Genomic DNA, 14,152 nt, shown 5'->3' with positions numbered 1-14,152 from the left:
AACATAAAAGAAATTATGGCACGTACGGACGCACATAGGCAGCCCTTTTCCCCACGCTCTATTTGCGAATGGAACGGGAGAGGAAGTGATTAATAGTGGTACAGGGTACCTTCCGCCATGCATCGTATGGTGGCTTGCGGAATTTGTATGTACATGTAGCTGTAGATCCAGAAATTGTTGTATGTACAAATTTTATTATCATCTGGTGTTCTCAGAATGAACATTGCAGCCTCTTCTGAATCGGTCAATATTATCAACCACAAATTCCATGATCGTATATATGTACAGTAATGGTGGAGTTACATATCATAGACACCATAACAATAGTCTACAAGAAATGAGCAAACAGATATGGTAGCGCACTGTAACCGCTGTTTCCTGGACATAGACAATTTTTGGTGAGTGCTCCGAGTTGTCCCAAAACGTATATATAGAGTGGAAGTATGTGACGTCTTTGCGCTTTTGAGTGTAAGGGAGAGAGTGGCGATCATTCTTACTGCGTAGATAGTAGCATTGAGTTCCTGAAAAGGACCTCCGTGGAAGCTTTTAATTTACCTCACTTCTAAGAATTTCGATTACACTGACTGCGTGACCACAGAGAGAATAAATTTAGCCTTTGCATAGGTTTTGTGTCCGAATCTATGAACTGCGTAATCTTCAGAGAAGAGATGTTAATCACTATCCTATTAGCTAGATAATTTGTAATACATTCGATCTCTTTCACGACAAAAATGGTCATCTGCAAATAGACAATTGTTGGAGCATTTGTCATTTTTAGTGGCAGATCATTGCTATGAAGGGTGTCCCAGAAATTTTGCGACAGACTGACAAACTTCGAGGGTTTGTACAACAGCCTTGAGGAACTAACCGAGGATAGCAACCCAAGTCCGGAAACGTCATGCAGGGAGACTACAGAGAAAGTTATAGGCGCCGGCACCTACTACTAGGTCACTCCATCGGCACCATACGTGACTTTGTACGCTGTCGGACCACAGAAGGAACATCTCGCAATATTGTATTTTTATTCGGTGATCACCACTGATTGCCACGACCGCCAGTGGAGAAGATGAAGCCAGCTGCTGCGTAAACAGGCCTTGTCTCCTACGAAGGAAACACACTGTTGCCTTGCTGCACGACTATTTCACTAACATACAAAATGGGGACACCCAAAAACCTCTGTCCATAATGGTACTGGGACCAGGGAAATGTGTACCACTAAAAGCAGCGATATACGACAGACCATGACTCTGAAGCTGTTGGTTCTAACAGTCTCGTCATTGTCAATTAAGCTGATATTGACCACGAACGTAGCTGAGGTTAGTAACGACTGAAATGTCCAGCGAACAGATGTCGCGTGGCCTCCACAAATCCTTAAAGGCTGATCAGCGAACACTGCGAGTCATTTCGTCGTGGATTGCCATATGAGCCACCAGGAATATCATTGCTACCTGGACTGACAGGGACAAATGTGCAAACGTACCGCACAGAATTCTGCAGGCGACGACCGACAACACTTCCAGTGACTTCCCATGAAGTTATATCATTCAGTGTACTACTGCCGTCTTCATCCTCAAATAACCAACAATTAACCTAAGAATCTGTAAATCTTCATCAGCGATAAGTAAAGTAACTTATTGAGATTGGTGAGGGAGGGGGGTTGCGGGGGGGGGGGGGGGGGGCTTCACTGGATCATGGACCCATAATCAGGGAGCGAATAAATCGTAGGCAGCAATGGAGAATAGACTGAAGAGTCGCCAATGGTATTCCCTTCCCAGAAAAAATCCATAAACCCATATTCCAAAACCGTTGTCCGAAGCTCGGAATAATCTCACCTGAGGGGAAATAGACAATTTTCTGAGGTGTAAAAACAAATGCGTTAAATTATGTATCGGCAAAGAAAATAAATTATTTTTAAAAGATCATTGCTATTATCACAATTTTGTAAGAACGAAAAACTCATCATATAAGTTACCAATAATTAAATTTTTTTTCAAGTACTAACATTAAAGCAAGGTTATACCTACGTCCACTGCGCACATTCTTAGCACTTTGTACCATGCAGCGATCACAGTGAAATTGAGACGTGTACATCTCATATGTTTAAATATCTTATGAAAAGGTTTTCTTCAAGTTTCAAGTAGTCCTTGTACTAGATTAGAAATTGCTTCATTATTCACTTCGCTACATTAAATGAATTAATTGAGAGCACAAGGTAACATTAAGAATCTAATGGCTGCTACACTGATGTAGGGCCTACATTGCATTATTATTATTATTATTATTATTATTATTATCATCATTATTAGCAGTAGTAGTAGTGATGGTGATGGTTGTAGTGGTAGTGGTAGTGGTCGCCAACGGCCTGCAGCAATGGTAACACCGATTCTCGTCAGATCACCGAAGTTAAGCTCTGTCGGGCTTGCTGAGCACTTGGATGGGTGATCGTCTGGGTCTGCCGAACGCTGTTGGCAACCGGGCTATACACAGCCCTTGTGAGGTTAACTGAGATACTAGAAGCTACTTGACTGTGAAACAGCGGTTCCGGTCACGAAAATTGATAACGGCTGTGAGAGCGGTAGGCTGACCACATGCACCGCCATACCCGCATCCGGTTACGCCAATCGGCTTGCGAGGAAACGGGGGTACGTCGATACTATTGGGCCTTTCGAAGCTTGTTCGAGGTTTATTGGTAGTAAAAGTACTAGTAATATTGGTAGTGGTGACAGTAGTAGGTCACAAAGCACTGCCAGTCTGAATTCTTCCAATTCCTGCCAGTTCAGAAGTAAAGAGTACGCAGTCAAGTGATTTACAAACAGTTGGCCTATGTGTAGTGCTGACATTTTAATTTTAAATGGGGGATGAGGATGTGCGTGAAGCAAGTGCCAGTAGGGAGACAAGTGGCGCAAAGTTGCTTTCCCGAAAAGGAATTGTAGGTAGCATTCTCGATGTACTGAAAATTGCTTCTTCATTATATAATGAAAGGTTGTTAGGAACAAACAGTACCAAATCGCTCACTAACTCAATAGTGTGTTTTCTGATAATACACCTACTACAGCAAATGTAGTTAACCTTCCGTCATTTAAAAATGTAAGTGTTCAGAAAAAATTCTTTTCCATTCTAAAGTTTAGTTACGAGTTAATGCTGATGATGGCGATGGGCACTAGCTAAAATCTGATAGCACCCAGGGATACCGGACTCAGAAAAGTTGGAAACCACTGTTCTAATGGGATAGTGTTCGTCCTCTTTTTGTGACACACTATGTACAATATTTTAGCACATTCTCAAGGTACGCAGCCCACGTATATGGATATATAACGAAAGAAATTTCCCTTGATAACTGCTTTAGGGGAAGCACTGCAAAGTCACAACAGGTATTAATTGGTAGTTCTGTAGGTATCCAGTAATTCAACATGCAAAGAATTTTTAAAATTAAATTTTCTCTTAGATTTTGCACTTAGCAGTTTGTTTCTGATCTCCACGACGTTCTGTTTTACAGTAAAACTATCTAAATGCAACGTGCGAGCTGCCTTAAATTCTAGTGGCAACAGTCCTTTCAGCAATACTCACTGGCTGATGCCGTCAAAACCAGCACCAAGGCCCACGTGGTCCACCCCAGCGACGTCACGCACGTGGTTGATGTGCGCTGAAACAGAAGGTCACATACCTGTAAGCAGTCCCTGCAAACAGATGTTTGCAAACATTTATCCACGCTTTTCGAGGGTCGATTGTGTACTCCTTTCTCCTGAAATGCTTTTAAGAAATGTTGATATTCTCCATTATCGATCAAAGCAATTTCTTATATTCCAAAACTATATCAAACCAAAGTAACTGCTTATCCAAAGAGAATGAGAGAAGGATTATGAAAACTTAATAGCGTGATCACTAACCCATGACGAGTTCTCATTAAGTGAATTTTACATTCTTATTCAGCGTAAGTACTATTTTCGATATAAATAACCAGTCAGAAACAAAACTGTCAGCTTCAGGAGAAACATGGTCGTGTGATGAAATTCTACAAATTAAATGTAATTAGTCATGCATGTGTGCAAGAAAAGCACGTGGATACTCAATCAGCATATCGGGAAACAAAATGACAGCGCTTGGTCATAAGGTGATAACAACTCTGTCGGTAGAAATCATGGGACAGTCTAAAGTTTTTGTGCACATAAGCACACCAGCGGCATCACCCTCCGTCATTCTTAGCACAAAAGAGCAGTAGAAACAGAGCTTCCTTCTACGTCTTTACATTATTCACTAAAGATTCCATCTCGGCGATCATTACCAACTACACAACGCAGCAGTTCTCGAGTTTAGCTGGTAATTATAGAATCAACGTTTTTAGTTCAAATACAGCTCTATTTTGTAACGTGCAACACAAGGTAATTATTGAAGGAGAAAACTAGAAGATAATATCCAAAATAAATTCGCACGACTTGACAAGCAGTTCAGACTCTGCTGGCAATTCCGTAAAACCTCAGCTTCACATGTAAATTACAGTGCACCTGTTAATACGTAATGCACATTATGTTACTATTGAGAATTATATCGTGTAAATACAAGGCACGTCCGAAAATTCGGTGAACGGTCTTAGAAAATAAAGGAAACAAGAGGTACGAAGAAAACACCTTTACTCGCCTTCAAATTAATCACAATTAACTACGACACACTTGTGACGTCGGTCGTTAAGATGATGCAAACTGTCAACAAACAATTTTTGGGGAATCGCTCGAAGTACCGTGGTCACGCGTTGTTGGACATCCGCATTATTAGAAGAGACTGGACCTGATGTCACCAATACGATGCGGAGACCTAGTGGCAGTCAGTGGCGTGGGGATCATCGTCTTACCCGCGTCCCAAGATAAGTCAGCCGACAAAATCCAAGATCAAGACGATGTTGATCGTCTTTCTCAACCGCAAAGACTTGCTGTCTCATGAATTTCAACCCAAGGGATGCGGGGAAGATGATGAAAACACCGACTATCGTTTGGCCCCCTGATGCCATTGGTAGCACCATATCTCATCTCTTGTAATGATGCGGGTGTCCAACAACACGTAACGACGGTGGTTGAGCAATTCCACAACATGCGTTTGCTAACAGTTTCCTAACGGTTCACAGCCGATGTCGGAAGTATATTGTATCTCATGGTGATTAGTTTAAGTGCCAGTAAAGGTATTTTATTTTCTGAGACCATTCACTGACCTTTACAGACGCACCATGTATACTTATGAACAGCGTTACGCAAAAATAAACAATAAAATACGAAACTTGTTTTTTAGTTCATTCACATTTTATATGAAGGCCTTATTCCAGTAGTGGTACAAGTCCATTTTTGTTCATATTCAGATACAGAGTCCTAAAGTTAAATGAGGGCTGAAAAATATGTAGTTGAGATACCAGAAATATTCAAGCATATGGCTTCTTGCTAGATATAAACCCTTCTTTCCGATTTTTTGGATGATCAATTTCAGAAGCATTATAGGCAGAAAAGTGGAGGTAATGGACTTGTACCACTATTGAAATAAGCCCTTCGTATTTTATAGCCTTCTGTTAGGTCTAGAACATGCTCATACGTATTAGATAGTAAGTTCTTGGTTTTATTCTTCCACTGCTAGTGGAGATATTTCGGGCATAATTCTTTTATTTCTTGTTAGAAGCGAAATAAATGAAAGTAAGTTGATATCTCGTCCTATTCAAACCCCAAATCAGGAATTTGATGAAATGGGTCATTTCCGGGTTAGATTGTGTAGCGACTTGTGAAATGAAAAGACTATGCAGGATGAAACTATATTCGCAGACTCTGATACCACACGCGGTTTCTTGCACGAAGATAACAGAAAATAGTCTGTCACACAGTTACATCTTTTGTGTATTTTCTGTAGAAACCGGACGTACAAGAGTCGCTGTCTGCCAAGACTGTTATCACGTTTTAGGTACTTAAGTTCAATTCCGACATTATAAAACTGATATACCCAGTCATTTCAGTGTCTTGAGGCTGGTGTTAGAGTAAGCAGGGGATTATGATCCAGGAACGTACGAGTACTTTTTTATTATTTTCTAATTTTCGCTTTCATTATATGGTGTACGGCTTCTTAAACATTATATAGCTATTGTAGCATATCTTGTACGAAATACGTCTCATTAGTGAGTATTAATACTTTAATGTAGTATGTTTTTGTTATTCTGTTTTCAGGGCCGTATTGAGCCTTAAAGTCTTCACACTTTTCCCAAGCCACACTTCATCTTCACCTATTCATTACACTCAACTTTCAACGTTTCTCACCTTTGCCCCAAAACCAATACTTTTCATCTCGTTTTTGGTCTGCTGCACGTGACCCTTTCTTTTAATACTCATTTCGGAATCATCCTAGATAGGCCGTGTCAACTGTAAGCACCACATAGTCACAAGATTTATCAGTATTGTTCTACTGCTACTTCATCTGTTACATTCTAATCAAGAGGCCGATAATCTTGAATTAAGGTACTTGCCATAAATGTGCATGAAATGCTGCCAAACAGACATTTTTAACCTCCAGTTTACACTAAAAATACGCACAGGGCTGAGATAATTTTGTATTGCTAGTATGCAAGGAATCACGTCGAAGAGCCAGCGCGTGTCAATGTTTCTTCACCCTGTATATGTGGAAGTAAAACTATCGCCATTAAATTTCGTAATTACTGTACCCTTTCGCCATTTACTTCTCTCAGTCTCCCTTAAGACCAGATTACGTATAATCTTTTGTGCCGTGTGCCTCACACGTGTCTCCTAATTCTTAACGATCTTATTAGAGAACTGCTCGACCAGTATCCATAATTGAAAAGCTGCCTCAACAGAAAAATTTGGATGGCAGTTTTGAAGGCAGACTAATGAAGAGTGAAGGGAGAAAATTCATTAGCAGTATTGGCCGTTATGAGCCCCAACGTGATAAACTCATTTCTCACCTATGACGTCAGTGATGTTGGCGGCCGCGCTGCAGGTGATGAAATACGGGTACAGGCTCAGCATGACCACTCCGCCGTTCATCGCCTGCCGGGGCAGAAACAACAGTTCTCAGTACATGCACTTCTACAGTACTCTATAAACAGCTTTCGCAAGCTTTTTGACAGTATTGACAACTATCTATTTCATACACAAGTGAATTTTTTTATACTAAATGTAGCATTAGAAATACCATAAAGTACATCGAAATTTTAGAAACGTTAAATGTCGTTTCTGGTGAGCTTGCTGTGAGTAAAGAAAGAGGTTACGACTAGTATACACTTTTAGGAGGAGGCTGTAGACTTTGAATATGATGAGCGACCTATCCATCCGAAGACGTCATCAGCCCATGAAATCGTTGGACAAAGTGCAAGAAATGATTATGGACGACAGCGGAATCAATCAAAGAAGACCATGATGATATAGGAAGTTGGCACATTCCCTGACTTTTTCTTATATTTTCGATATCAAACTTGCAATAGTACAATATTTTCCATAATTGTTGAATTTAAAACCAATACAGCTGCAATGTAACTTGCCCAGGAGTAGCTAGATGAAGTCACCAATGCCAGAAAGCTAGTGAAAAGGGTCACAACTTGTGATGAAACTTGGGTTTACGGATGTGATGTCAAAAATAAAGCTCGGCTTTGTGTGTGGTGCCTGTTCCTTCAGAATGTAGCTATGCCACGAAGTCACGAAGGAGGTATGTGACGATGTTGGACAATAAAGTGCAGTCAGAAAAACGCTGAGTAGGTCGCGGAGCAAAAGTCATTCACTGGATGCGTCGCTGAGCAAAAGTCATTCTCTTGATGCAAGTTCACTTTATTATTCCAGCTATACGCGTTTTGGACACTGTCATAGTCAGATACCCCGGACCTTGATTTTGCTTATAGATACAAAAGTCTGCTTACGATTGTTACTACTCCAACATCTATCTTCATGTCTAGGTACAACATGACATTCCAAAATATCTGATGATGGCAGTGTCCGGCACGGTGATACTGGAATAATAAAGTCAGCTTGCATCCAGGCAATGATTTTTCCCTCAGTGATCTACTCAGCAATCTGCGGACTGCACATAGTGTTCTTTTGGACATGTCCGAAAAGACTGACAACATTTATTTTTTATCCTGCAGTCGTATATACACATGATCGAAATTAAAATTCCGACATTAGTCGTAATGGGCACTAAGTGAAAAGTCGTGTCGGACCTGGAGTCCAACAGGTATTGCCCGCTTTGTGCCAACTGTCCCATGAACAGCTTCGGGTATCCGAGAGCGCTTCCCTTCCAACCAGAATTCCCAACTTATCGCACACTACATTCGTTGTGTCCCTGTCTGTTACCCTCACTGCTCGCAGAATCATGCTAGTTTCCGCAAGAGGTCAGACAAAGGTGGTTCAAATGGCTCTGAGCACTATGGGACTTCACATCTGAGGTCATCAGACCCCTAGAACTTAGAACTATTTAAAACTAACTAACCTAAGGACATCACACATATACATGCCCGAGGCAGGATTCGAAGTTGCAACCGTAACGGTCGCGTGCTGGCAGGCTGAAGTGCCTAGAACCACTCGGCCACAGAAGCCGGCGTCAGACAAAGACTGCATCTGCACTGGATGAACTTTAATTGCAGTCAAGGCACATATATTCGTCCATGTCCGAAAGAACAGATATAACACATACAAATACAGTGAAAGTGCATCTGCACTAGATGATCTTTAATTGCAGTCAAGGCACATGTATTCGGACATGTCCGAAAGATCAGATGTAACACATACAAATACAGTGAAAACTCTGACAATATGAAGGGCAGGATCGTAGAACATGTGTTAAGGCATCAGGGAATAACCTCCACGATACTAAAGGGAAGGAGAAGACAGAGATCGGGACATATCCAGCAAATAACTGAGGAAGAAGAAATGAAGAGGTTGATGCAGAAGAGGAATTTGTGGCTGGCCGCATTAAACTAGTCAGAGAATTGAAGCCTCAAAGAAAAAAAAGGGGGGGAAAAGAAAAGAAAAGAAACGCGTTAACGAGCTTCCAGTCGTCTCAGAAGGTATTAATACAGGTCCTGTATGGTTCTCATGGACATCTTGCATCTCATACTATTCTATCAGCAAAACTTCAGGTGAACGTGATGGTGGTGGATAGCGATCACACAACCTTGTCTCCAAAGTAGACGACAAAGTTTCAATAATATTGAGATCTGGTGACTGTGGCGGCCAGGGTAGATGAGAAATTTCATGCTCGTGCTCACAAAACCATTTCTGGACATGCGAGTTACGTGAAGATGGGCTCTGTCGTTTTGAAACGTAGCATCTCCACTGGAGAACAAACATTGTACCGTGGGATGGAGCTGATCAACGAAACTGATTGTGCAATCCTTGACTGTAATGCGACCTTTCACAGTAACCACGGGACCCATGGACTACGCCGACATGACTGACGAAGTCATCAACTCAAACCCTGTCATATTTCACTCGGGAAGTAAACTCGGCCGAAGCTGGACAGGGTATGGATTAAGCTTCACGCGATCAAATGACTTTTTTCCCCTGGCCCACAGTCCAGGTGTTACAGTTTTGGCATCACGTTTTCCTGTTATATCCATGTGTATCATTTTAATGTGTGTTTGTTCTGTCCCTAGCTCTGTTAGGGTTTTTATAACTCCTTTGTAGCTGACTGAATCAAATACCTTTTCGCATTCGAGGAGGACGAGTAAAGTAACGTTGCACGCTCATTACTTTGGCTGAATGGAAGCGGCCTATCGTGTTGAATCCACTGAGGTACGATGCCTATTTTACTAGCTAAGCTCTAGCCAAAACACCTGTAATGTTCTTCTTTAGAATCTTCATGAAAAGCTTGTGCATAGCAGATAAAAAGCTAATGAAATGGAAGTTAGTCCAGCGTAATATGGCTATTTTCCAAATTGATGGTATGTTACCATCCTGCAGCCTATTGTGAAGATGCTAACCAACGACTGTTTCATTTCTAACAGTTCCAATAGCTGAAATACGAAGACATGCCGTTCTGCTCTGCCTTTCCTCACCTGCTCAATAGCCTTTCTATCTTTGACAGAAAAACCTCTTGGTAAATAGGTACATCTGCTTTTGTTCTACCAATGTTGTGTTTAGGCTGCGGTAGATGTTGCAGATGTACTGGAAAATGTTTTATGTTTCCATTATTCGCCTGTTGTTTTACATTGCTGTTGATTATATCCTATCTACCTTTAACGTCTGTTTAACTTTTTTTGCCAGATATTCTGCTTTAATAAAGTTTTCTTTATAGATTTTATAGATTGAGTTTATTTTCATCTTCCATTTTCTTCTGATAATCATGCACTAAGATATTTTACTTAAATCGTTTCAGTTTTGAATTGTCATTGCTTTTTCAGTAGGGCTTTAGTATTACTGTTCCACTTTCGTTATGGTCTGTTCCTTCTATACCAGTTATTTCCGCAACTCGATATTTTATCATGAATTGTATGGTGCTATTGATTCAGGCTGCTGGTTTATCTCACTTCACTGTTCAGTACTCAGATTTCTTTCTTTCAAACAGTTTCAACATTTGGTGTTTGGGGTTTATAATAATTTTACTAGCCACTAATCTACGGTCACGTCCAGTGTTGAATTTATTTTGAATGGAGACATCACTGACTGTTTGCAGTTTCATCCTTAACGTCGTGGTTAATGCTTCCCTGTGACAACTTTCTGGTAGCTGTCCCAGGCAAGCAAAATACGAAACTACGGAAAATACGTAATACCATCACTAAATGGATTATTCATCATTTTAATTCATTCACGAAATTAAAGGGGTTCAATGAACGATTTTTGGTTGTATTTCCAAAGTAAGTAAGGAAGATACCCTTCGCAGGAAATTAAGGTGTAAACGCGTTTTAATGTTTGCAATGCTTAAATGTGTCAGTACAATACTATCAATATTACAGACACGTATGCCTTGTAATAAATTGCAGACATTATTCATTTGGTCACGTCTGGCTTTGTAAAACTGTAGTTGCTCAAGTGAACGTGTAGAGATCATCGTCACTTTTCGAACACTTCTGACATTGAAAGAGCAAACAGTTAACTTCATTGCTGTTGCCATAATGAATACAGACTTTTGGCCATGTCATCTCCTTAGAAGGGTTGCCATTTGGAGAAAGCGTATTTTTTTTTTTTTTACATTAGAGGGTTATAATTATTTTTGTATTGACTGAAATATATTTTTGTAGTTTTTCATAAAACCTAGTATGGTACACTTCTTTCTTGTATGAAAGTTTATTATTAATCACATAACTGTGTCGTCTTTCATTACCATACATTAGCAGGCGAAATACTGGAAATTTTTACGCAGGCGTCACATAAATGTCACCGTAAAAACGATTTTATTTATATTTATGACACAAAGAGAGGACTACGTCTCGTAAAAGTCGAAATGTCACGACCTAATGGAATTCCGGTGTTACGCGTTATGTCTCCACAATATGCGGATGTCGCCAGTGTGAATGAAAGCAAATGTAGTCTAAGGAGGGGCCCGACTACATTTTTGATCGAACTATTTCTGTCTTAATAGTCACAGTACAACGGCGAGCGAAGAGCGGATCACGCTGCATGTCCTTGACTACATGCTTGAACGACGCTTCATTTAGTAGTAAATATTTGTCCTTCAGCTTTCAACTCGATAACCTTGCTGTAGGTCTGATACTCAATCCAAAAAGTAAAATAAGAATTAAAAAGCAATGACATGAGGTTTTCGAGAAAGTTTCCAGTTGATTGATGCGATAATAGTTTGTGACTAATTGTAAGGTAGTTCTTGATGCCGCTCGAATATTATGGTTAAATCTAATATCAAGCATGCTACCTGTCTGTCTTAGCAGTAACTATGGTTTGCCTGTTTCTGGATATGCTGCTACGTTAATGATGTCTTACTCCCTCCAAGATTTTATCACATTAGTCCTAGTCATCTTCGTGACGCTTCGGGCGTTGATCTCGTTTCTCATTTTTTGGATTTGAACCAAACTGTGCACTGCACATTCTGCGCCCCGCCATTGCGATCATTTACCAGCGACGTCAAAGAATAAAACTCACAGGCGTTTGACAACAATCTGAAGGCTAAACAGTACCGTAAAATAGTTGCACGTAGAACATCGTAAGACAATATCCTTCACCAAAATAAGCTATGACAGGTGGAAATAAGTACAAAGAGAGCACTGAGTCTTTTCGGACGTGATTTGCGTACATTGAATGCCACGTCTCATGCATTATTTAAATTATTACCTATGCCCCGTCCTATGAATACGGCCGGCCGCTGTGACCAAGCGGTTCTAGGCGCTTCAATCCGGAACCGCGCTGCTGCTACGGTCGCAGGTTCGAATCCTGCCTCGATCATGGATGTGTGTGATGTCCTTCGGTTAGTTAGTTTTAAGTAGTTCTACGTCTAGGGGTCTGATGACCTCAGATGTTAAGTCCCATATTTCTTAGAGCCATTTTTGAACCATTAATACGGCGTGTGTACCAAGAACCTGATAATGTCCAGTTTTATTTCATGCTCTCAGATGGGACAGTATTCAACGAAGGCCGATGTTGTTCGCCGGTTTCCATTAAGTCTAGCATCTATGTGCGTTACACCTTTGTTTTAACAGTTGTCATAGCCTGTAAAGTATACTACTTGCGTGGTCCAAGATTATCTTTCATTAATATTTTCCATATATTCCACAGATCTTCCGGAATCAGCGCCTCTGTTTGGAAGATTTCCGAATCTGTCTTCTTGTTCCTTAATGTCGACACTCTCAGTAGGCAGCAATGACCTGTCTTGTATAGAGAGAGGTGAAACTGTTCTTTCCAGAGATTCGGTTACAGCTATCCTCTCACTGGATAAAAAATAGTTCCCTTTCATGGCTCACTACTCATCATTCACTCACGTAAATTAATGAAAGGAAGTCATTTTGCCATTGTAATTCAGGCAGTTATACCTGTATTTTTATCTGACGTATTCCTGTTTTGAAATGTCATAGAAAGAGAAGTAATAAGTTTATGTTAAGTTGGCAGTAGTTTCGAGATTTAAATGATCTGCTTTTCATCCGCTGCAAAAATTCAAAATATTACATCAAAATCCTAAATGCTTTTCAACAATAGGCAAAATTTTAAAACTAAGGCTAATTATTGTTACGTTTTCATACTTTTATTGGAGACAAAATACAATTTAAGAACAGTAGCATAACGTTAATTAATCTAGATATCTGCAGTCAGTATGACAAAATATGTGCCTAAACCGAAAAAAATTAATCAGTATTATGATTTATAAATAAAATTTGGTCTATTTAAAGTGAGTCAGTTTCCTCTCTTGGTAAACATTGTGTTGCTTTTGAATAGATACACTCAAAGCGCCTAGACATAGAGGGTTACATAATACTGTCTGAACCAGTTGTTGTAACATTGGGACGGAAATTGTTTTGATTACCCACCAGTTTAAGGAATCGCTGTTTCTATTGTTTGTATTCAAATATGACTCAGATAAATATCTGTCTAGTTCGACTATCACTACACATGACAACCTTGGAAATGAGAAAACCCACTGGACAGCTGGTAATATTTCATCCACAATCGCAGAGGAATGTAGTCTGTTTGTACCTTCAAGGACAACAGAAGTTATGTCTTTCAAAGGCCAGAGGCCAGTTCCCATAAAAATAATTATAAATGGTTAGAATACAGGAAGCATAAAGTCGTTCAGTCTCATATGAAGTCTTATCTCAGTCATGACAGAATTGGACATACAAAAAAGGTAGAAAGATTTAATTTTATTAACACAACAATGTCTAGAGCCCTCAGAACTAAAGTGTGAAACGATAATTTACCCAAGTTTTACAAAATCATGTCAGAACCAATTATGACATTTGAAATAGTACTGTGGTAGTACGAAAACAAAAAAGTTGTGAATAAAGAATACAAGCATTGGAGACGTACTGCTAAGAATAATATCTGGATATACAGTTTCTGAAAGAAGCATGTGTGCTGATATCAGAGAACACAGAGTTAAAAAATTTGTATGAAGAGATTAAGGAATACACGAACTACTGAATGGACTATATCAAAAGAATGGAAAATGGCAGAATAGTTGAATTATCGATGAATTATTACCTGTTGGGCATAAGGCCTTGAGAAAGATAGACCAAAGGGTG

General features: G+C 40.0%; 1 protein-coding gene across 1 annotated transcript in view; it reads right to left on the bottom strand.

Moving 5' to 3' along the window:
* Positions 1–14,152, bottom strand: part of LOC124606408 (dipeptidase 1-like) — a 164,293-nt gene that overhangs the window by 60,207 nt on the left and 89,934 nt on the right. Inside the window, exons 3-4 of the mRNA XM_047138388.1 lie at positions 6,941–7,025; positions 3,568–3,643 (exon numbers count right to left, since the gene is read on the bottom strand). Coding sequence (XP_046994344.1) covers positions 3,568–3,643; positions 6,941–7,025 — 161 coding nt within the window. The remainder of the gene's footprint in view (positions 1–3,567; positions 3,644–6,940; positions 7,026–14,152) is intronic.

This window comes from Schistocerca americana, chromosome 3 (genome assembly GCF_021461395.2).
Source record: "Schistocerca americana isolate TAMUIC-IGC-003095 chromosome 3, iqSchAmer2.1, whole genome shotgun sequence".
In the NCBI taxonomy this organism is placed as follows: domain Eukaryota; kingdom Metazoa; phylum Arthropoda; class Insecta; order Orthoptera; family Acrididae; genus Schistocerca; species Schistocerca americana.
Note: the sequence above shows the minus strand (reverse complement) of the source record. Positions and strands in the feature narration are given on the sequence as shown.